This window comes from Ailuropoda melanoleuca, chromosome 2, assembly GCF_002007445.2.
Source record: "Ailuropoda melanoleuca isolate Jingjing chromosome 2, ASM200744v2, whole genome shotgun sequence".
In the NCBI taxonomy this organism is placed as follows: Eukaryota; Metazoa; Chordata; class Mammalia; order Carnivora; family Ursidae; genus Ailuropoda; species Ailuropoda melanoleuca.
The window spans coordinates 125,438,837-125,463,359 of NC_048219.1; the positions used below are offsets into that span (position 1 = coordinate 125,438,837).

The window sequence follows — 24,523 nt, forward strand, 5'->3', positions numbered from 1 at the left end:
TTCCAACTAAATGAGATTCAATACTTTTTGACAATAATCTTACTCTTCTTTGTAATATAATCCAACGTACTTGTGTTAATGGGCCAGAAACTCCTTGAGTGCAGGGAAGAGTGTTCAGGAAGATACCTAGACATTCATCCACACCCATTTCTACAGTCTGGAAATTTAAGAAACGGAGTGGCTAATATTGTGACAAAATGCATGAAAAGCTAGATGAGAGGTGCTTGGACAAAGCCTTGAAGATGACCAATATTTACGATACAGTAAAGGAGGTCAATCTGAGAGAGTAAGAAGAAACACATATCATGTAGCTATTGTCTTTACTGTATTATAAGGTAAATGTCATCTACATAAATATAGTTTATCCAACATGTGCATCTGGCAAAGTAGAACTATTGAGATGTAATAAAGAAAATAGTGAATATTATTTCAAATAATTCTATACCACTGCTTTTTGATAGTAAGGGGCTGCTTAAATGTCAACTTATGAACTGAGCACGTGGTACTGGTATATAACATAGGTTGCTGGTATTCTTAAATTTGAGTTCAGGTGCTTGTACTGCTATACAACAGTCTTTTCTCAATTTGCAGAAGCAGCACATTTCCTGGATAGAGTTTTCTTGTGCCTAAGTGGATGTTTTGTCATTTTCTCTATTCCTTTGATACCCACAGCTGCTTGTCTGCTAGCAAAACTAGTCTTTTAAATAAATGTTGATGGAAAAATTTAAAATAGCTAGTAATATTTATTGTAGACATGTGGCTTGCATAGTCATCCGTTCTTCCTATTTTTAAAATCTTGATTTCAAATATATTTATGTTTCCTGCAATCAATATTGCTAAAGTTTTTAAGATGAATGAAGAAATATCGCTCTTTGAGTTTGAAATGTTTTTCAACTCAAGGATGAGAACTACTAGTCAAACATTTCTGACAGCTAATTTTCAAGAAACGAGGTAACATACTGCATGAAAAATAAGGATGTACTGGAGGGGAAAAAAAGAAGAAGTTACCCTAAATTTGTCTTGGTGTGGATTTGAGATTTCTGAACAAACCTATGTAATCTGCTCTTGATTCAGACTTATTTGTGATTTTCACTCTGAAGTTAAGTTTTAGGGTTTGAGAAACCTTTACCCAGGTGGTCAGTAACTTTTTGATATGAATGTTAACTTTTACTATTATTGGTTATCCTGTGTTATATTAATTCCATAATCCTTAATTTGTTGAGGACTCAGGGATTTGGTGGCTGACATTTTTCTTAGCTGTATAATATTGCAATAAGAAAAAGCACAAGGATCTTTGAGTATTAGACTTCCTTCTAACCAACAATCCTGGAAGTTACGTATCTGGGGCCTCATGGTAATCAGGCTAGGCTTAAATGAAAACAGTGCTCCCAGGGGAAATTAAATCCACTATCTCTTTGAATTTACTTTTTTTTTTTTTTAGGATCATGGGGCTTTTATGAGAAGAAAACACCAAGGAATCTGAATTGTGTGAGTTTTCTTTATGGGAGGCTTTATTAGGATCTAGCAGGGCCAAGGGAACTCAGAAACCAGGGTTATTTTCTTTGGAAAATACTAACTCTACATGTTATGCTTCTAATATACTTCACAGAATAGTGTTGATGTCCACTGATTACTGAGATGATACAGTCAAAAGTGCCTTAGAATATACAAAGCACCATTCAAATGTTAGACATTATTAGTTTACTTGGCATAAACTCTTCCTGGCAAGATAAAGAGAGATCCACAAAAGATATAAGGAGAAATTAATTTCCTTTATCCTCTGTCCTCAACTCTATAGATGTGCATTTTCACCCAGGTGTTTTAGATTATTATCTAGAATCTAAAATCTTTGTTGACATTCTATGGGAAAATGTGTAACATTGATGCTAAAGTGCCCAAATAAGAAAGGCTTTGGATATTTGAAGATAAATAGGTAGATGGAAGAAGAAAGTTTAAAGAAGTTGTGAGGAAGAGAATAGAGATTTGTAACAGAGAGCATTTGGAGCAAAATAAAGGAATATAAATATAAAATATAAATAAAGGAATATAAATATATAATATAAATATAAAATGAACACTAATGTGATCAGGGTTCTCTAATAAGAATATTATTAATAATACTTTATAATGTTTGAGAATTCATAGAAACCAGGTTCCATCAAGTATGATTGATAAGAAGCAGTTGTTTTATTATATGTAGGAAAGGGGGAAGGCAACTGATCTGATATGTATCATAAATACTACTCTCATTTGGGGGGCATGACATTTTCTCCCTTTCAGGACAGATAGATAACAGATGCTGTCTTAACAAAAGTCCAAAAATAGCACGACTTAAGACATGTTGACCAAGTTGTTCAAAGTAATAGAACTACAAAGAAATCCTAGAATATGTGTTTTGCCATTACAGGCAAGACAGTTATGTATAGAACAAACCTTAACTTTAGTCAGTCTTACTCTGACAACCAAATTGCTAGGGAAATAGAGCAGCAGACACCAAACATAACTTGAACCCTCTTCTGACACTTTTAATGATTCCCTAATTATATTGTTGCATGAACTTCAATTATCTCCTGCACTTGCTTTCGTTACTCCTCTTACATACTTGTCCTGAATCTGACACTCTCAAATTACTCTGAGGCTTCCCAAATGAATGACTAGTGAGTATGATGGTAGATACATCAATGTTTAACTATTTTGCTTGTCTTTCATTTCTCACTGCAGTTTTGTTGTGAGGTTGAAGTGCTTTGAAGAAAGTTGCTCCCCCCCCTCAAAGAAATCAAGCAGGTTTATAAAGATTATTGTAAGATGTAAGAGTGTTTCCTTTTTGTTGATGAGTAAGATCTTGGGTTTTTTTGTTTTTTTTTTTGGATGAGTTCTCAATGGGAAGGCATATGTTTTCAAATCCGGGCACCTCCAATGGCTGAGGTGATTCTTCCTGACAGAAGCTAATGGAATATATAGCAGGAGTTGAGTGTGAGTCCTGAGGAATCTGGCCAAAGGGTTTTGCTCCTTCTGCTGAGGAGTGGATAGTGGGAGGACCCAGTGAGAAGAGATGGAGGTCTTTGAATGACTCAGAAACATAACCCCAAAGAGATTACTAGTATTTGGATGTCAACAGCCTTAGTTAAATAAGACTTTGATTTTATCCTCACCTTTCTCCTGTTCTCTTACCCTCTGGAGAGGGAGAGCCAGAAGATGTTTAGAGGTAGAGACTCAGACAAGGAGTTGGGACTTAAAGGAGAAGCATACTGAAAAACAAATAAACAAAATGAAAAATGAAAAAAGCAACCCATAAGTCTTGTCCCCACTGTTGGTCTTTAGAATTTGTTGGTTATGCCTGGGCTAGGGTAGTATGTCGGTTTTAACTGGTTAAGATAAAAAATTTAGTAGCTTAAAATACATAGTATAAGATCTGTTAATTAATTAATTTTTGCAAGTGGTTAAAAATCTCAAGGGTATGCCCCAAATTTTGTCCAGGGAAGAGAAGAAATGGTGCTCCAAAGTGAATTTTAGAAGCCTATAATGTTAAAAAAAAATAAGTGTTTTATTCTTTGTTGAATCTTCTGAGTCCAGCCTACTCTGCAAACTGGTTACACATGCTTTACCTCATTTGGTTCTCATGAAGTAGATTCTATTATTATTATCATTTTGAAGAATATGATTCCAAGAGAGACTGCAGAGCATGACATAGCTCCTGCAGCGAGCGGATGACTAAGTCCGGTTTTGAACCTATATTTTGACCAGGCAGTCTGTCCTTGTCAGCAGTATGGATGGGTGTCAGAACCAGGAGAGTAGGAGGTAAGTATGCACCACTGTGGAGAACAAAGCCAGGTTAGTGATATAAAAGCTCCAGGGTAGATAAAGGGCAGGAGAGTTAGAGCAAGGGTCTGGGAACAGAGACTAGAAAGCCTTTAGTGTTAGTTTACAGGAATAAGCCACATTTTTTTTTTCACAGTAAAGGATAGCCGTCTAAGCGGCAAATACACCAGATCCAAGTGGTCAATCATCAGGGTGTCTAATAGAATGGGATGAGTACACTGGCAAGCAGAATTAATTTATTCATTCAAGAAAAACATGTTAAACCCCTATTAGGGGCCAAGGTCTGTGTTAGGTTCTGAGCTGACATTGGTCTGAAAAGCAGATAAAGGCCCTGTCTTTATACACCTTCTTCAGAAGTGGAAGTGGATGGTTTGTTTTTAACTGCTTTTACGTTTCTAGTTAGGAGCGCAGGACTCCCCAGCTTTGGGTACATACGAAATATTTTTCAGATCTGTTGCAAGGCAGTCCACTGTGGTCCACTTGTGCTTTTATGGGTCTTGCAGAGAGTGCCAAATCATTCCTTTACCTTTGCCCCTCTCAGGAGTGTTTGTTCAGCAGGTGGCTCTGAGGAAATGCATCTCGAGAATGCATCCTGCGTGATGGGTCTCCCTCAGAACAGAACAGAGGCTTGCTTACTGCTTGCTGTAAAAGTAGCAGATTCCCTAAGCTCAGGGTTCCTCTCTGGTGGCACAAGCCCACTGTACTTGCAGCCTCCACATAGATCTCTGGGTTATCCTGTGGCATTGGGGGCTCGAGGAACCAGCACAACTACGCTGAAGATGTCTGTTTCTGCTTTTGCTATGAGTAAGAAGTTTCAATGTCCCTGATCCAGGAGTCCTGTGTTTTCTGTGAAAATCCATAGAGCTGTGGCAGGCTAACTTATTAGTTCATTTATGTATTTCAGTATGGATTTTCCTGCTTCTAGCTCTCCTTCCCATAATCACACTTATTTAAGTAGTATAAAATTCCAACAAAATTCTATTAGGAGCAATGCAGACTTCATCTAAATCAGGGAATAGTCATAAGTGATTGTATCGGCCTAGATCCAGAATTATCCTCTATTTTGATTATAGCCAAGGCCAAAGGCAGAGATCTGTGTCCTCACAGAATGGTTGTCCTTGTTTATTTGTTTCTCTTTTAGAAACCTGGTGTGGCTTTTAGAGAAATGACTATCCTACCTAAAAATATTAACTTAGTTCATCATGCTTTCAAACACACTTCAACCCACTCAAATGGCAAACTGTCTCCTGAACAAAGCAGTGTTTTATGATTATGAATAAAGATTATACTAGGAATGAGATAAAAGAAATCTTTACCATAAACCCCTACCATAAATCTTCAGAAGGGAATTAAAAATAAAACAGTTTTATTTGAAATGAAAACCTGGAGTTGTACTAAATAGAGCATTGGGAAGTGTTTCTTAAAATGGTCAGTTTTAAGGGAACAGAATAGATTTAGGCACCAGGCTGATTCAAGGTATTTTTTCCCTCAGAATCGAGTGTAGCTTTTAAGGGTTTATGTAATGGCGCTTGAAAGGAAAACACTTTGAGTTCTTGGGAAAATCAGTGAGTTAATGAAAACTGCAAGTTAGCGTCATAAGCCCTGTATTGGTGAGTTTGCACTGTATTTTCTTTCTCTTTGAGGAAGTCCAATATCTTTAATCTACTTTTTCCTCACTGGAAAATATCCACTGATGACACTGAACCGTTTTGAGTAATCAAGGCAACTGCATAAACTCTCAGAATTGTGCCTTGTGGGCACCTGCTTGTCAACTGACAGAGAACACCGGAGACCACAGGCATATATTTGACCAGCTGGAAACAAGGGGCACCGCGGTGTTTCAGTGTCCTGCCTTTTAATGTCCTGTTTAAAAATATGATTTCCAGAACTATACCATGCCACAAAAATTCAGAAAGATGTGATTGAATCACTTTACCATTAAGGACCATCCATGGTCCTTAATCCTGTTTTATATTCCTTACACATATGAATTTTTCTAAAGTGATTTCATAAAGCAGTATCTGTGGGCTAAAAACTATAAACAGACATGTTCTGAATGAGAGCATTACATAATGTATTGAACATCTTAAGCTTCTTAAATTTTATGTTTGTCCTGTATTAGCTACTGGATAGCTCTTTTAAATACACACAACACACACTCACACAGGGCTGGGATTGAGGTTTTCAGGGATTGCTGACTAACCTTCAGTACATATGTCTCTAAAGTCAACAACTGGTTCAGGGGGCCTGGCACTTCACAAATACTTGTTGGTTCAATGACTAAATGAGTAAAAAGTACCACAAGAAAAATGGCTGTGAATTGAATATAGATGCTTGGATTTAATGCCTTTAGACACTCATCTTGCTGATTCTGAGCCCAAACGTTATGGTAATTCTTCCCCCAACCCCCCAAACAAATGCCTTGCTATAGTCAGGCTTAATGCGTTCACTTTCAGCAGTGTAAGGTAGAGGAATCTAGAAACTCCTTAGAGCCAATCTATGAGGAAAGTTTAGTTTTACTGAATTAAAAGCTGACATTTCAAATCTAACTGGAAGACTTGGATCAGTATATTCTGTAATTTCATACCTTGGGCTATTGAGTTAGAATTTCTGTTGCTTTATTGGTAGGAAGCTTTTGTTCAGATAGTGTTGTTTTTGTCAGATAGGAAATAATATATATTTTGTTGTCATTTCTCTTTGATGTTTTTATTTCCTTTAAGAGAACTGATTTTACTTTAGAAACTTTTGTTCTTATTCAGTATTTTTCTTTCAATGTTCTTTAAAACATATCTGCCAAGAAAAATAATTCACCTTCTTGCAAAATGTTAACATTTTCAATTTTAAGTAAAAGCCACCTTACCAACAGTGTTATTTCAAAATGTTTGATTTGTCATGATATGTTCAGTCTATTTTTAAGGTTTTCCAAATTGAATTTTGAAGTCGGTGCTTGTTCCAAGTTAAAGCAGTATGCAATATGTTGCGGTATGACTGAGTGGAGGAGAGAGAGATCCAGGAATAAATATATCTAGAAGAGCACTACCAGCTAAATTCTCTTTTCGTTTCCCCAGCAAAGGGGATTAACCTGCCAAATGGCATCTTGCCCTCAAAGTCATAATGAATCTAATTTATGAACAAGTGTGATCATTACTTTTGATGAATATTTCCATTTATGTGAAGCACTAAATGTTGTTGAATAATAAATGAGTCATCTGAATCCTCGTCCTTTTCAATCAAAGGCAATTTGCTCCCAGTTCAGTCCACCTAAGTATCTGCACAGTGCTCAGCACATAGTAGATATTCTAGTAAGTATACGTGAATGGTGACATAACGAACATTCATGAACATTGCCTAGTGCTTTCCTTATCAAAGAAAAATTACAATGTATTGCTTTCTTTTCTAATACCCAAACTGTATACCAGCCACTGTGTAATGAGATATAAAAATGAGTATAAAACAGTGGGAGTGCCTGGGTGGCTCAGTCAGTTAAGTGTCTGACTCTTGATTTTGCTCAGGTCATTATCTCAAGGTGGTGAGATCCAGCCCTGTGCCAGGCTCTGTGCTCAGCGTGAAGTCTGCTTGTCCCTCTCCCTCTTCTCCCCCTCCCTCTGCCTAGTCTCTTTCTCTCTCTCCCTCTCAAATAAATAAATAATAAATAAATAAATAAATAAAATATTCCAAAAAAGAAAAAAAAAGTGTTGTGGCCATCAGTAAACTCATAGTAAGGAACAAAGACCTGTAATACTAAGAGAGAAATGTTATACAGGACATTAAGGAAGCTTCAGCAAGAAAGGCTATTTGCTTAGTAACATTTGCAGGTATCTTGGAATAATCTGATTAAAGCTGCCACTTTGGACAATCTAATATTTGAACAACCATAATTTCCTTTTCTGTGAAGCTTGTATTTTAAGTTTAGTAAATGAGTGTGCAGTGTTGAACTGTAACACACATGCCTGTTGTCGCAAATCAGTGCTCTTCAGTCAATATCTTTAGTTGACAACATGAATCTCTAGGAGATTATATTCAGACTTACAGTATTAAAAAACAGATATGCTGGTTTCATCTGTGCAGGGCCTCTTTCCGTTTTGCTAATTTTTTTCTTATGTGCTATGCCTAAGGAACACTATTATGTCGACTTTCTCATTTCTCCTTTAGATGGGCTCAGTGTACATTTATGAATGTATTTCTCACAATTTTAGAGGAAAATTAGTTTTATAAAATTGGAGATCACAAATCTATAATCTGTCACCTAGAAAAACCAAAATCAGGTAAAATTGCCTCTGTAAAAGAGCTGAAATTATATTTACTGCCTATAATATGTATGTGTATTCTATATGTATTCATGTACATATACATATATGTATACTTATACGTGAGTGTATGTATGTACATATATATACACATATATATATGTACAGGTATATCTATATATAGTGCTTCTCATTTAGTGGACAATCAGTTGTTAAAATTAATTCCCTTGGGCTATTTCACTATTGTAGTAATAGTAGTTATTAAATTTTTATAAATATTTCAGAAAATTTCAATGCTAAAACTCATTTTTTACTGTATTCATATGTAAATTTTTCCCCGTTTAAAAATTTTCAGGTCTTTTAGCTTATTAAGAACACCTAATAGGCTAAACGTCTTTTCTTTTTAATGTTTCATTTTGATTTGCTACTTGTCTAAATGAAATAAATTATGAACGGTACTTTTGTCCAATATACACTTGAAAAGCAGCCTTTTTGGAGCCATAAAATAGTTTTAGTTTTGCATTTCTTTGTGGGTGCTTTCTTTTTTATTCTCCCTATTAAATTGGCGTGGAGCCCAAGGCATCATTACAGAGTAGGAGAAGACTTAGAGAATTAGATTTCTACCTGAGAAATTGGATTTTGAGGTACTGGATTTCCCCATTGGAGTATGAATGACAATAACTCAAACTCTAAGAGAAGGGTGTCCTTCGGAGTATCCTTGCAGACCAATTCACAAAACCCTGGACCATTGCTATTCTTTACTAAATTGCAGCTTTCTTTCATTGGCTTCTCTCCTGCTATTGCTTGCATAACATGGGTGATGGATTAAGCAGCAACTCCGTTGAATGTCTAAGCAAAGGTTGTGGTGGAATGCTAAATTACATAATCCTGTGAAGTTATCCGAAGAAATCAAAGTCTATTTTTAAGGTACAGGATCTACAACAGAGGGAGTCGTTCTAGGAATGACACTCAAGGGATACATTCGGAATAGAAGAGATGCCAAGTCAAGTAGGCACTCAATAGAACTCCTGTGGATTTCTGTGCATATAAAAAAAATCCCCTAGTGGGGCGCCTGGGTGGCTCTGTCAGTTGAACATCTGGCTCTTGATTCTGGCTGTGGTCGTGATCTTTGGATCATGGGATGGAGCCCTGCGTGGGGCTCCCCTACTTAGCGGGGAATCTGCTGGAGATTCTCTCTCTCTCCCCCTCTGTCCCTCCCCTTGCTCATGCTCTGTCTCTCAAATAAATAAATAAATCTTTTTTTAAAAAATCCTGCAGAATATCTTCTTACAAAAGTGAAAAATGCTGTTTTTCCAATTATGTTGTCTAGACAACGTTTAAGTATTGCCATTACCTGCCTTTTTCATTTTCTCTTAGAGACTTCTCTGATATATATTGACATAATTATGTGTTTTGTGTTTTTTGAATGCGAACCACCTTGCTCAATGAAGTGACATCTTTTGGCTGTTAACTCAGTTGCGGCTCCTGGGTCATGTTTTTCTATCAAACACAGTCATAGCATTAAACGTTTGAAAAGCTAATACAGAAGTCTGTGTTGCTCATTAATTTTTGAGTCACTGTATTCAAATCATATTTTAAAGTTTTCTTTGTGATAATAATTATGGCAAAAAGATACTGTATAGCAGAGTTGAATGGCTTTATGCAGGAACCATTTAAAGTAGGTTATGTTACCTAGGTTACCAAATGATTGATAGTTTTATCGCTGTTTATTGCTTTAAATTTGGAAGGGTATTTAAGAGTTGCAGAATATATTTATTAGAAGGAGCCATAAATTCACTGTGTAAACTAGTCTTTTAAAAGTAGAAAAGTCTTTTTAAAAATTCTTGCTTTAGAATCTGTGGCTATAGCTGGCTGAGTCCCTTCTATCTTTTAGACTCATTTTTTGATCCCAGTCAATGGTAGCACTGCTGACCAAAAGTCTGTGGCATGTTGTTAAGTCAGTGTCTAGCAAAGGGCTTAACCTGTTCAGGGAGTGGGAGAAGGAAGAGTCTCAAACTTGGTGTTTACATTCCTGGCTTTTAGAAACAATCTGTCTCTTATTCATGTCACTGAACATTTACTAAGACATATAATGCATCACTTAATGTTCTAGCTGCTTGGCATACAAAGGGGGCTGTCACTTTTCTGTGTAAAAGCATTCCAATTAGATTTTATGGAGTATCTCTTTTTACTTCTTTTCTCATTTATAAAATTGAATATTAATGTGTGGTTGTGCTTCACAAAGTTGATATAAAATAAATTAGATAGTAGATATATTTTAAGAACCTGAAATTTGATACCATGATACATTTGCGAATATACATTGAATTACAAAAGTAAAACATAAAATATGTTCCTTATTTAAAATTTCCAATAATACAGAACTCTCTAAAAGAGAAAGTGAAAAATCCCCCTTCCCATACCTCACCATTCAATTTTATTGTGTTCTCTGATGTTTTTAGCCATGTCCATGCATACAGACAAACATACTTTGTTTTGTTGTTGTGCTGTTTCAGTGTTATTTTATAAAAATAGAAGCATATTTTATGTGTGTGTATATGTGTATATTTTATATGTGTATATATACATACATGTACATACACACACACACACACACACATATACTATGTCTTTCTCTTTGTTTTCCTGAAAGTTATATTATTGGCATTCTCCCCTAGATACCATATTTTATGGAATATATGATGATTTACTTAACCATCTTTAAGTTGAACGTTTAGGTTGCCTTTACTGTTTTGTTTTTTTTTTTAAGATTTTATTTATTTATTTGACAGAGAAAGAGACAGCCAGCGAGAGAGGGAACACAAGAAAAGGGAGTGGAAGAGGAAGAAGCAGGCTCCCAGCAGAGGAGCCTGACATGAGGCTCCATTCCAGAATGCTAGGATCACACCCTGAGCCGAAAGCAGACGCTTAACTACTGAACTACCCGGGCGCCCCAGTTTTTAACACTAAGTGAAGTTACACCAATGTCATATAGTTCATTTATCCTAAATCTGAGGTTCCAATATTCACAGACTTTATTCTTTTTCATTGAGGTATTCCTGCGCTGAAACCGCCCTATCTTAATTACTGCAACCTTTTGTATGTTTTGATATCAAGAAAGGCTGGTTGTCCCTTATTATTCTACTTTTTTCAGAAATATCTTGGCTGTTCTTGCACAGTTTTTCTTCCAGATGGACTTTAGACTCAACTTGACAAGATCTACTAAGAAAAAAACAACAACAAAAAACTTGTTGAGATTTTGATTAAGATTGCACTGAATTTCAAATATATCTGGGAAGCATTGACATATTTAAAGTACTAAACTTTTGTCTAGAAACCTTTGACATTTAACCATGTATCTTACATTCGGTATGTGGTGAGCAAGACTGCTGTGGTTGAGGAACAAGCTGTGTGTGTTGTGGGTGTGCGTGCGTGTGTGTGCATGTGCATGCGTGTGTGTATGCATTACGGTGGGAGAGACACAGGGCTGAATACGTAAGATGGTGAGTATTTGAGGACTCTTTGTATGATTCTATGAATTTGTGGTAGTCTGGCAAGGAGAGTAAAGAGGGATGGAGAAGCCAGTGGTGTATTCAAGTCCCAGATGTTTCTAAGTCTCTGCCCATTGGATTCAAACACCAGCTCTTCTTTTACCTATGACAGCTCGAAATCTAAATCCCATTGTCTTGGGAAGCCTGGGTGGCTCAGTTGGTTAAGCGTCTGCCTTCAGCTCAGGTCATAATCCCGGGGTCCTGGGATGGAGCCCCTCATCGGGCTCCCTGATCAGTGGGAAACCTGCTTTTCCATCTCCCTCTCCCTCTGTTTGTGTTCCCTCTCTCACTGTCTCTCTCTCTGTCAAATAAATTAAAAAAAAATTCTTTAAGTAGGTAAGTAAGTACACAAATAAATCCCATTGTCTCTAGAACTATCTCCAAATTTCTTAGAATAAAATGCCTTTCCTCATTATTTGACCCCAGTCTGCCATTCCAACCACATTTCTGGTTTTTCTCCCAAGTGTAGGTACTTGAGACCTGATATTTCTTCTGTGTATGTAGCCTGTCCTCTGTCCTCTTCCTGGGCAATTCACTTCTTAATAAAACTAACAATTAATATCTAATATGTGTCAGACACTGTTCTTTAGTAATTTATCAATAGATCACACAAAAATGTTCAATCCCTCATTGGACTTATGTACTGGACATAACATGAGGAGTTATATGACACATTAGCATGTATAAGTGCTAAGGATAAATAAAAACAGAAGAGTGGGATTTGGGGGTAGGTTGTAATTTGGCGCCTTGTGTTACATTTGTCTGGTCTTCAGTGACTTGTTTTGATCTATAGCTTTAGGTCCTCTCTGCCCCCAGCTCTGGAGAGTTTACTGTTCGTATCTTTGAATATAGCTTAATTTTTTCAAGTTCTTTCTATGAGAACTCTTGGAATTCCATCACAATTCTAACAAATGAGGGTGAGAGGTCAACTTGGCTCAATGTATGAATTTTATAAAAATATGGACATGATTTTTATTTTTTAAAAAAGATTTTATTTATTTATTTGAGAGTGAGAGAGAGTATCTGAGGTGGGGGGGGTGGGAGAGAGGCAGAGAGAGACTCTTAAGCAGGCTCCCCACCCAGCATGGACCCCCCATTGCAGGGCTTGAGATCTTGACCTGAGCTGAAATCTAGAGTCGGGCACTTAAACAACTGAGCCAACCAAGCACCCCTTTATTTTTTAAATTTTATTTTTTTGGACATGATTTTAGAACCAGAAGTTTTAGGTTTTGAGCAGTCCTAGGAAAAAATACATATTTGTTGAATGAAGGAATGGGAATAAATGTATAGGTTTGCTCTCCATTCTTTTCCCTCACATTTTGTCATGTTTTTGCAGCCTTCCTTTCAGTGATTTTCTTTTTGTTTTATTTTCAGAGTACTTCATATGTTTTTCCTCTACATCTCTAATTTTCACTTTTTAATCCTGCTTTTTACTGCTTTCAGAATGTTTTTTAATTGAGCATCAATGTTTAGGATATTTGCATTTTTTTTCCTTCTTTCTGCCAACTTCTTTATAATATCTTGCTCATTCTAGCCTGTCTTCTCCTTCTGGCCCATTGTCTTGTTTTGTAGAGCTTGACACTCTTTGATAATACCAAATAATTATTTTCAAAAATGTGTTTTGAATCCTATTTTTAAAATAATTTTTTACTGCCGTGCTTTTCCATAGTGCCTTTAGAGGAAGCTTTTGCTTGTTGTATAGAGTATGTTTTAAGTTAAAAATACAAAAGCCTAATTGGAAGGTGGCTGTGTGAAAGCAGGACACTCGGTGGGGATCCTTCGTCTCAGAGGACCAAGCGCCCATGACATTCCTGTCTCCAAATCCTCCTGCCTATCTGGCTCCCCCCTGACTAGGAGAAGGTGCCCACTAAGTGTTTTGGAATCTGTCTTAGACATTCTCACTTCCTTTTTTTTTTTTTTTAAGCCACAGATATAGATGAGAAAGTGGGTATTAAGCCTGTTTCCTCTGGAGCTAGATGCCTGAGTTAATTTCACTTTTACTCAGGTCTGCTGCATGACCCCAGGCAAATCACTTACCTTAATTTGGTAAGTTACTTGGCTTCATTTTTCTCATCTAAAAAGTGGAAATAAAGTGCCATCTGACTGTAGAGGGTTATTGTTAGGATTAATTGACAGAAACATGTTAAATATTCAAAAGGATGTTGGACAAATAGTAAGGACCCTACATGTTAGCAAATTTATTATTGATTTTATTTATAATTATTTATCGATCCCAGGGTTTATATTTATTTGTTTCTATTTACTCAACTCTAAAAGAGAACACATATATCAGTTGTTAGCTTTGGGTGCCGGGAAGGAATTGTGTTTACCTCCCTCAGTTTTTCCAGGCCCCCCTTTTGTGTTACACCTAGAATTACAACAGAACCACAAAAAAAAAAAAAAAAGCCTTAGCCCCATTTTCTTTTTTTCTTTGTGTTTTTTTTTTGTTGTTGTTGTTGTTTTAATCCTCATTTTCTTAGTGCGTATTCATGTAGTTTGGATCTGTATGCTGCTGCTTTGGGATTTTCTCCAGTTCTGGCTATTTGATTCTGATTGTAGCTCAGTCGGGAGTAAGGTATAGCTGCTTAAGTGTGTCTTTGATGAAAAAACCTGCTACCCATTTACCCATTATGTGATGTTCCCAGGGTTTTAAAGTTTTGTTTGTTGTCTACAGCTCCCCTATTGTATTCTGTCTCTATCCTTCTTGTCTCAGTTGTCTACAGTGGTCTAGAAAGTGCTGCTGGGGGATGGCTGGGTGGCTCGGTCTGTTAAGTGTCTGCCCTCAGCTCAGGTCATGATCTCAGGGTCCTGGGGTCGAGTCTCATATCAGGCTCCCTGCTTAGTGAGGAGTCTGCTGCTCCCTTTCCCTCTGTCCTTTCCCCCAACAATCTCTCTTCTTTCTCTCTCCCTCTCTCGCAAATAAATAAATACAATCTTTAAAAAAAAGTGCTGGTGGGAAAAAAAGCGGAGCCGTCACATGGGGAGTCATGATGCAGTGTGGCTTGGGTGAGGGAGCCTAAGCACAGCTGTGGTTGTCTGGTCTTCTGGTCCCTGCTGTGACTTGGTTCTGTCATCTCAAATATAGTTTCAGTTAATATTGCCAGTTTTTGCAGTTGTATATCTACATGGTGTTTTTGAACAAATAGCTTCAGAGAAGGACTAAGAAGATCTAGATTGCATATTCTTAATCATGATTGTATCTTTTAGTCTTGAACTAAATTATGTATCTCTCTAATCATAACTCCAGAAACCCAGGATTTAAATCCTGGCTATTAAAATACATATGTAGACATGGGAGTATCCTGACATTGTTTTCTCTGTCATGGATTTGAAATCAGAATGAAAAGTTAATTAGAGCATCTCATTAACAAGCTGTCTATAAAACTAAAGATATGTTGTGGCATGGAAATGAAATGTAGTCAAGATTAATACTGAATTTGAGCAAAGTGTAATAAAAAATGAGTAAATAATGTTGATTACATTGTAAGTGAATAATAGTGGTGTTCTTGCTACTGAAAATTGTGCTACTTTAAGTGCTATTTTTGAACAGCAGAAAAAAATTAAAAAGAGCATGAAAGGTTACAAAATCTAAGAGTTGTGATAGTATCTAATTAGTATATTAAGGTATCCAAGCTTATTTTTAAAAAGCTTTTATATTTCTAAGAAAGATTTCAGGGTTCTGAGGGGCTGTTTCAAAATTTGAAATCCTAGAATTTTATTAGCTATGATTTTTCTCAAGATATTTTATTTTTTGAGCATTGGTTTTAGTTATAAAATAGTAAAAATAGGGGCACCTGGGTGGCTCAGTTGGTTAAGCATCTGACTCCATTTCAGCTCAGGTCATGATCTCAGGGTCCTGAGTTTAAGCCCTGCCTCTGGCTCCCCCATCAGCAAAGAGTCCGCTTGAGATTCTCTCTCCCTCTCCCACTGCCCATCCCCTCCCCCACACTAATGCTCCACATTCTCTCTCTCTCTCTTTAAAATAATAAATCTTTAAAAAAGATGGTAAAAATAATACCCACTCCAAAGGGTAGTTTTTCAGACACATGAAAGATAATACATGAAAAATAGCACAGCAAAGTGTGTGGCACAAAAGATTAGTAAACATTGAATCCAAGGGTACAGGCTTGTGAGATATCTCTAAGGAAATACTTATCAAGTTATACATTTTCAACTTAACTGAAAAAGCCAGTTTTTATTTTTATTTTATTTTATTTTGTTAAAGATTTTATTTTTTTATTTGCCAGAGAGAGAGACAGCCAGCAAGAGAGGAACACAAGTAGGGGGAGTGGGAGAGGAAGAAGCAGGCTCCCAGCAGAGCAGGGAGCCCTATGTGGGGCTCGATCCCAGGACCCTGGGATGCCGCCCTGAGCCAAAGGCAGACGCTTAATGACTGAGCCACCCAGGCGCCCCAAGAAAATGCCAGTTTTTAAAAAATTTTTTTAAATATTTTGTTTATTTCAGAGAGAGAGAGAGAGAGAGAGAGTACAAGGGGGGAGGGGCAGAGAGAGAACAGATTCCTCACTGAGAATGAAAGCTGCCGCGGGACTCGATCCCAGGACTCTGGGATCATGACCTGCGCAGAAGGCAGACGTTTAACAGACTGAACCACCAGGTGCCTCGAAAATGCCAGTTTTAAACAAAAAGCTAATCAAGAGAATTTACCGTACAACTATTTCTGATACTATGTCACTTGCTTTGCTTTTCAGTCACACAGACTTCTTAATTTTCCTTCATTGTCCATAGTTGCAAAAATTCTGTTTCCCAATTTTCTAGCAAATATTTCACATTATTGTAATGCAAAGAAGTAGTCAAATGAGTAAGAAGGAAGGAGAAAACACATTCTACCGTATTCTCATGATCAATTTTCTGCTGAATTTCTCATCAGATAATAATAGCTTGGATTTACTTCACCCACTGTGACTAGTGCCAGGTATCATGCAAGGTGCATTTACATAGCATCCAGCCCTGTAAACTAGGTGTTATGCACATTTATTGATGTATAACCCAAAACAGAGGGAGTTAGAGAGTTTATTCATGTTCATATACTTAAAAGTAATGACATTGATGTTAAGATCTGGGTCAGTTTAACTCAAAGCCATATTCCCAGCTGGGGAAATGTTTGCCAATGTTTGGCATGTTCCTAACCTTATTAAACATTAGACATAAGAGTCTATAATATTAAGTATTTACACATTATTAATTTTCCATTATTATATCAATTGAAATTTTCTATATTTTAATATAAAATTCTAGGGAATCCCCAAGTTACAAATGGATTATGTCCCAAAAGTTCATTTCCAAATCAGTTTTTAAAGAAGAGAATAAGAAATAACATTTAATATTGTCTTTAAAGTTGATAGAAAGCTAGTATAATCAGAAGGGACAAAGAAGTATACAAGATATGTAAAACTCCAAAAGCGGCCTTCTGCATACTTTGAAGGACTAACAAATGGAATTCTGAGAAGAACAAACTATTTTCTCAGCAATTGGAAAGGGTGTGTAAGTGAAAAGTCATAATTTATAGGTGTGTGTACAAAAGAGGTAGACTTAATAACTGGTGGTGAATGATTTTAAAAATAGGGGTAGATGTACAGTATTTGGTAAAAAACCTGATCTAACAGCCTCTAAGGAGAGGCTAAAAAGAAGTGATGGGAATTTGGGGCAGGATATCCTTCTTGTGTTTGGTGCCATGGCTCTGGGGTAGATCAGTTGATGAAATGGTATAAGTAGCTGGATAGGAGCAAAAACTTGAGGAGTAGAATAGCCTTAGGCTAAGATGAAGTCAAAGTCTTGGGAAGTTGACTTATTTTGTACTCAGAATATCTGTAAGTCTGGTTTTTTTTTTCTGTTTCAGAAAACATTTTCATAACACTTTGAAATGATTTTAAAATTGTTTTTTCCTTTCCTGGTTAATTAGTAAATGATAGTACAGGTATAACTTCACAGTGGACACAACCTATGAATAACAAATTGGAACAAGGTAACTAAAAGATTGTATTTTTACTTTGTAAAATTTTGTCATCTAGATTTCTGGAATTTTTTCAATTAAAAGGCTATGATACAACTAGATTTAAATTATTTTTTAATTGATATTGAATCAACCTTCTAACTGCTCGTTATATTTAAATGATAGTTACGGTATGAAACATGGGCATGTTAGAATTAATTTGTTTTGAAAATGTTTATCATACACAAGTTCAAGAAAATGATCAGATTTGTCAAATTTAAAGTGATTACCAACTTAGAAAATAGGACTTTGAAAAATTTGATAGTTAATGAGTTATAGACAGAATCATATAAAGGAGACATGGGAAATTCACTAAATAAAATGCAAAATGTTCCAATGCTTTGAAACCACAGCAACATATAGAGAGATATAGGAGAATAAAAGCATGCTCTGTGTCCATATTGCCTAATTCAAATCCAAGTCCAGCTAATTTCCAGCTAATACTCCTTTTATTGATCGAAAGGATATACTAAAACAATTAGAAGATGATTAAAAGATGTTTAAATAGAATACAATTCTATCCCGGTCAAAGCTCATGTTGTTTCTCTCAAGAGCTGTAAACATTCTAAGATTTGATTTTACCCTACTTGCAAGCCAATAAGTGAGCCAGCCATCATTACATGCATTCTGGCAGGAGAGTCAAGACTCCTGGGTCAGAGACAAAGAACTTTATCACTTTTGGCACAGCCGGGAGCCTGAGTATCAGCATATTTGCTGGCCTCTCTTGCCTCCCAAGTCCCACCGAGGCCCTGCCATGGGCCCAGATAGATGCTACACATGCAGTGGGTTTGTTCCACAACTGAAGGACCCAGGGCCAAAGCACTTTTTGAGCAAACAGCAAACATTATAGCAAATGGCAAAAGAACCAGATTCCCCTTCCACAGGAAAACAAGCAGTTACATGGTTGTCACACTCTAGTGGACTTGGCCTACTTAGTTGCTTATGTGACAAGCTAGAAAAACTGCTCAGTATCAGGAGACGGGTAAGCTTTCCAATTTGGCTCACTCAGCAAGGATATGCAGGGATGCTCAGAACCCTGACAGACTGCCTCTCCCCAAAACCACCCCTTAGCCCTACACATTCTTAGCCGAACTGAAATTTTCGCGTGAGTGTGCCACGCTGTGAGCCATTCTGATTAATCTTATTAATAGGGACTAGACCTATATTTGTTCAATTTGTCTCAGACAACATTTAATTAAAGCTGCTATCAGTAATTCTGCAAGTGGCAGGATGGAGGCAACCTGCAGTATTGACCTTGATCATGACCCCCAGGGCCCCAGACAAAGCAGGCTGAAGAAATCCCATAAACGTAAAGACACATGACTTTCTATCAACTTCTCTGCATTGAACTTGCCACCTTTTCAGAGGAATTAATCCAGGTATAGCAATGTATAAGTGACTGCACAGGTTTTGCCTTGATCTTGAAAGAAGGATGTGTAGGGCAATTCTGTCTTCCATAGCAGTTCTGACAGTGAGTTGAAACTCACCTAAATGCCTTTTATGTCCAAAATGGTATCATTGATAATTTCAGCTGAAGTCCGGGGACACATTTCCTACCTCCTTTTCTGATTGGCTGGCTTCCATTGCAGGGATAACTCTCCAATAAGTGCATATACAGTGAGTGATTTATCCCTTTGGGAACTCCCCAAATAACTAAGGGTACCCTATTCCAGAGAGATCTCTACAGTCATCTGGGAGCCACATGATCCACTGGTGTGTTTTCTTAAACACTTGAAGAGCTCTTATGATCACTCCTTAGCTACGAATTACAGCAAACACATACAAGTTAATGTCTAGCTTCCACAGAAGTAGTTCAGTCTCAGAGGCACACAGGTGCCCCTGGATGGAAAGTGTTAATTGCAGTTGTTGTTCACAGCAAATATGACCTACATGAGTCAGGGGACACAGGTTAACAGCCTCCAGTGTGCCTTCCTGGCCAGCTGGTAAATATTAGTTTTCCCAATTCTGGTTCAGCCTGTGTCTTTGGAGAGATTGCATGAGGGCAGTCAGTCTGACGTATAGTATTTGTCTACACCACCTGCTAGGTGGTGTTCATCCATCCCATGTCATGACCCACTGATAGAGATAGGAACAGAGGTGGAAAGACATTCAGAGGTGTTGACAGTCATTTTGTATGGGAGATGTAAGAGCTGGGATCACCCCCTCATATTTCTGATTGACTTCCCAGTAAGGTTATAGAGACTGGGTATCAGGTCCTGGTCACCACCATTTGGTGTGGAGTGGCAGATCTAGGTGTCATTTGAATTAAGCAACTTGTTATCTTTTGTGAAAGCTGATCCTGATGATTTTCTTTGTGAAGAAGTTTCCAGGGTGGTTCTAAAAAACAAGAGATCATTAGTGACCCTCCCTGCTCTGCACCCAGATTCTGAGGTGTTCCCTCCCAGATGTCAGAGTTGTTGCTCTCCCTATATTCCCCCAAATTAGTGTGTCCCATTCTAGTAGCTACAAACACGTTTTCTCCAATCATTATCTCCCTGTACCCAGACCTCTCAGCTGCGGTGTTATATGCAAGGAGGATAAGAGCATCTTAGTAAAATGTGTTGAGATGCATTATTACCCTCCCCCGCACATTGCCTCACGTGGGTCTCTGTCATGCACTTGAGAATCAATGTACACAACTTAGTAATTATTATATCTATATGACTATAACAGCCCAACAAGAGAATTCAGGTGGCTGAGCTAGAATTAAGTTTGAATTCCATAGGCCATGTTTTGGCTAGGATGCTACCCAGAATATGTGCCAGGCCAACCTGAGGTTGTCATTAGGGGATAAAAAGAAGCAACATGGCCAGGGATGGTAGAGTGGAATCCCAAATTTTCAAAATAGACCAATACAACTCCCCCACCCTGTGATCCATCATTACTCAGGAGATGATCAGGAAAAGAACCATTTTGGGGAACTGCCACATTTAGTGAACAAACCGCCTTAACTAAGATATGTGGATCAGGAGAAGGTGAGGGAGGTGGAGTTAGAAATCTTTTCAGTGTTATTTTTTTTTAAACCATGCCACTTCTTAATGACACTGACATTTCAGGATGAAAGAAGTGTGGAATGTTCATTGAATACCTTGACTGTTGACCCAATGTCGGGTGGCCTTTGTGACAAAAGGTGCACCACTGTCAGATGGTTAATGGGTAAATGATCTCGAAGGCTGAACATACACATTATTTAGTTTCATAGGCCACAGTGATGTGGCAGGAGGGTGGCTGATCAGTCTGGAATAACAGCTTGCTGCTGCCTTCTCTCTAGCGTATTCATGCAGCCCAGCACACCCCTGGGAGCCGAGTCCAAGGGTGGGCACCTTAGTGTGGAACAGAGGGGCAGCAGGATAAATATCTGCAATTCCTGATAAATCAGCCGGTTCCTTTTCCTGATCACAGCACTCAGATAAGTAAGACCTGTGAGAGGAGTTTCCCAATACCTTTGAGAAATTAGAACTTCATTTCGATAGGCAGAAAACTGGGAAAAGGAGGGCAAGATCTCACCTACATCCGTGCTGTGATAATGACTAGGCTGGAGTTAGCTAATTACATAAGATAATCAGGTTAATTACCAAATTGAGAGGCAAAGTGAGTTGGCTACAAAGCAATTATCAGAAACACTCAAAGAGGGCTGAGAATAAGTAGCATTGGATTGACAAAAGAGTAGTCAGGTTTTTTGTTTAACCTTCTTATACCACAGAGAGCCTTATTTTTCCTTTATTCACTGGTTTTCCATCAGAAGTAGAGGGGTCAATTGTGTCTGTCTGTTTATGAACTTTAAACTGAAACCCAAAGCCATCTCGACGATGTACTCATACAGAGCAGCAACATACTTTGTAGAATAGTGTCTTATCCACAATAATATTTTTGTCTAGTATTCAAAGAGCCAGCATTGCATACCAAATTCATATAAGTTTTATACCTTTGAATCTTTAAAAAGAAATAACAATATCTATTTCACATAATGCAGATGAAATTACACATCATTGAAAGTTACAGATGTACACACATACATGCATACACATATTTATTTTACTTACATTTTCCCAAAATTTAGTTCAATACCACATATATGGATCATTTATATGTGCAGGGCACTAAATAGGGTTTTAAAAACAGTTAAGATGTGTTCTCTACATTGAAGTCAGGGAGTAAGAAAAACAGGCAAGACAAGGAAACATTAAAAAACATATTTTGTTAGATAGGATATTATAAAGGCAATTATTAAAGCAATATGACGTTAAGAGATTATGTACTTAAAAATACAATCATAAGACTAGACCAGACAGTTAATCAAAGCAGAAGACCTAAAAACAGATTCAGCGTATCTTAAACCTGGCTCCCCAAGCCAGTTTATATTAATAAAATCATTAAATGGTATCATAACAGTTGGTTTATTCTTTGAGAAATATCCAAAAATGAACTAAATTAAAGTACAGATGAATTAAAAAATAAATTTTAAATTAAAAATGTTAAAATTAAATTTTAAATTAAATTTTAAATTAAATTAAAAAAATTTAAACTGAAATTAACTAGATGGACATCTTTTTTTTAAAAAGAGATACCATTTAATTGAAAAATTTTTTAATAATAATTTTTTATTATGTTATGTTAGTCACCATACACTAGATGGACATCTTATTTAAATATTTTTTTGCGCTCAGTGTGGCTAGGCCATTTATTAGACCAGTAAAAAGGAACTATGATAGATAGAGACGGAGATTTAAATATATAAAACTTTCTTTCCTGGCCAGTGTTTTTGTTTCAAACTCTTGCAAAACTTCCTCAGAATAAAGGCATTTTATTTGCTATTGCTCGTGGGTGGCCCTTTCACTATTCCAAGTTAAATGTTATTTTAGAACATTTTGTTGTGATGTCTTTTGCATTCTCTTATCTAGAGTGGAAATAGGATTACTAGGTTTGTTTCTCTGTGAGATAAAGCCTGGGTAACTTTCTTCACTTTTATATATTCATAACATTTATTGTATATTTAATAAGTGCCAAACACTACTCCAAGCACAGATAAATAATAACCCATTTAAACCCAGCCATGGTCCAATTCACGTGAGGGATCTGAGTGGGGAAAGGCCATGGTGTACTCGTTCAGAGTCTTGGGGGGGAAAAGTGTGTTTTGGGGACATCTCCTCCCCCACCCCTTCTAAATCTCCTGAAATTCATGGTCAGAGGAGAGGCATGAGATATGATAGGTGTTAAATAACAGGTCATGTTAAATATGATAGGAATGAGAGGGAATGAGAGGGTGGTGGCTCTAAATTGGTTCTGTGTGTTTTTGGAGTCTTTGCCAATGACGTAGTTTCCTCAGGAAAGATAAGAGTGTTTGGGGGACAGTTTTGAACTTTATTTCAAATCCCTCCTTCATTTCCTTGGAGAGTGGCAGCTTTGTCTCCCTTTGGCCCCTGTCAGCTAATGTGAGCTCCCACCCACCTCCCCATTGTCCTTCCCATCCTACTAGCATGAATTGCTCCAGTGAGACTTCCTTCTTCAGAAATGCCCAGGTAAGAAGCAATGGTTAGTGTGCTTTTCAGCCATCTTAGAGAAACGGGAGAGTAGGAGGAGAACTGTGGACCGGTGGTGTTTTATCCAATTCTGCCACACTTGACTAGTCTGGTGGAAGGATCTAGCTCTGTTGTGTGAAGTTCTCTTTAAAACAAAAAATACTTACAGCTTCCTTTGGGTTTAATTGTTGGGCAAAGGGAAAAGTTCCATTCAGCATCTTTTAAACTGGTAGTGACAATTAAATAGAAAATTCTGTAAGAGGAAAAAGATTTAATTTACCAAAAACATAAAATGATTTTGAAATTACCTTGAAGAAAAATGTTAGGACCTTTTTCAAGAACACTGCAAAGAATAATTGGGTGCCATTTATTTATTCCTTTCATAAATGCTTATCGACTGTTTATTTTATTTTTTATTTTTTAAAATGATTTTATTTATTTATTTAACAGAGAGATAGCCAGTGAGAGAGGGAACACAAGCAGGGGGAGGGGGAGAGGAAGAAGCAGGCTCCCAGTGGAGGAGTCTGATGCGGGGCTCGATCCCATAGCCGGGATATCGCCCTGAGCCAGAGGCAGACGCTTAAAGATGGAGCCACCCAGGCGCCCCTATAGACTGTTTTTATACAAAATTTGAATGTCATCGTCCTGGACGAGAAGAATCAATATTAAAAAGGGAAAACTTTGTTCAAATTGATCTTAAAAATTAATGCAATTCTAATCAAAAGCACAGTAGAACCAAACAGGCGCTCATATAATCAATGAAATCTTGACAAACTGCCTCGTCATATAATGTGTAGCTCACAGAATGTGTCCAATTTGTTAGCCAAAAAAGAAGAGTAAGGACAAAAGCTATAACAAATAGGTTACATATCTATATATAGCATATATATTTATACTTTTAATTTTAAAGCAACCTTAAAAAATCTCTAAGCTTTCCTTGTGTATCATGACTTGTACTGTGAAAGCTGCAGAATTTCGAATTCTGTTGAGAAGATAAATTAGAAATTTTCTTTAGTTGTTTCATATTTCTTGTAGGACCTTGATTTCACAGTGAGTCAGTGGTTCTCTAGGGGAACAGTGAGTCTCCAGGGTAACCCCTTGTTTCAGACTGAAGAATCTTTTTTAACAAACATCTGGGAAATTTCTGTTTTCTCATTCCTATAGCCACAGTACAATATTGGAAGTTGATGTGAACGCTACAAAATCTTGTTTCGATTTATTATGGTTCTCCATAATCTGGTTAGGAGACATTAAAATAGTTTGTCTATAATGTACTTTGCCGGATCCTATGTCAGATTGCCTGTCATATGACATACCTAGTGAAGCTAGAAAAAGGGTAATAAAAACCTCATTACAGATGTGGTGGATATTAATAAT

At 37.1% G+C, this 24,523-nt stretch overlaps 1 protein-coding gene across 3 annotated transcripts in view; it reads left to right on the plus strand.

Annotated features, from left to right (window-relative positions):
- Positions 1 to 24,523, plus strand: part of KCNJ3 (potassium inwardly rectifying channel subfamily J member 3) — a 148,656-nt gene that overhangs the window by 85,498 nt on the left and 38,635 nt on the right. Inside the window, exon 3 of one of the 3 annotated variants that reach the window (XM_034654585.1) lies at positions 1,442 to 1,488. The exons of the other annotated variants lie outside the window; for them this stretch is intronic. Coding sequence (XP_034510476.1) covers positions 1,442 to 1,488 — 47 coding nt within the window. The remainder of the gene's footprint in view (positions 1 to 1,441; positions 1,489 to 24,523) is intronic. 3 annotated transcript variants of the gene reach the window in all.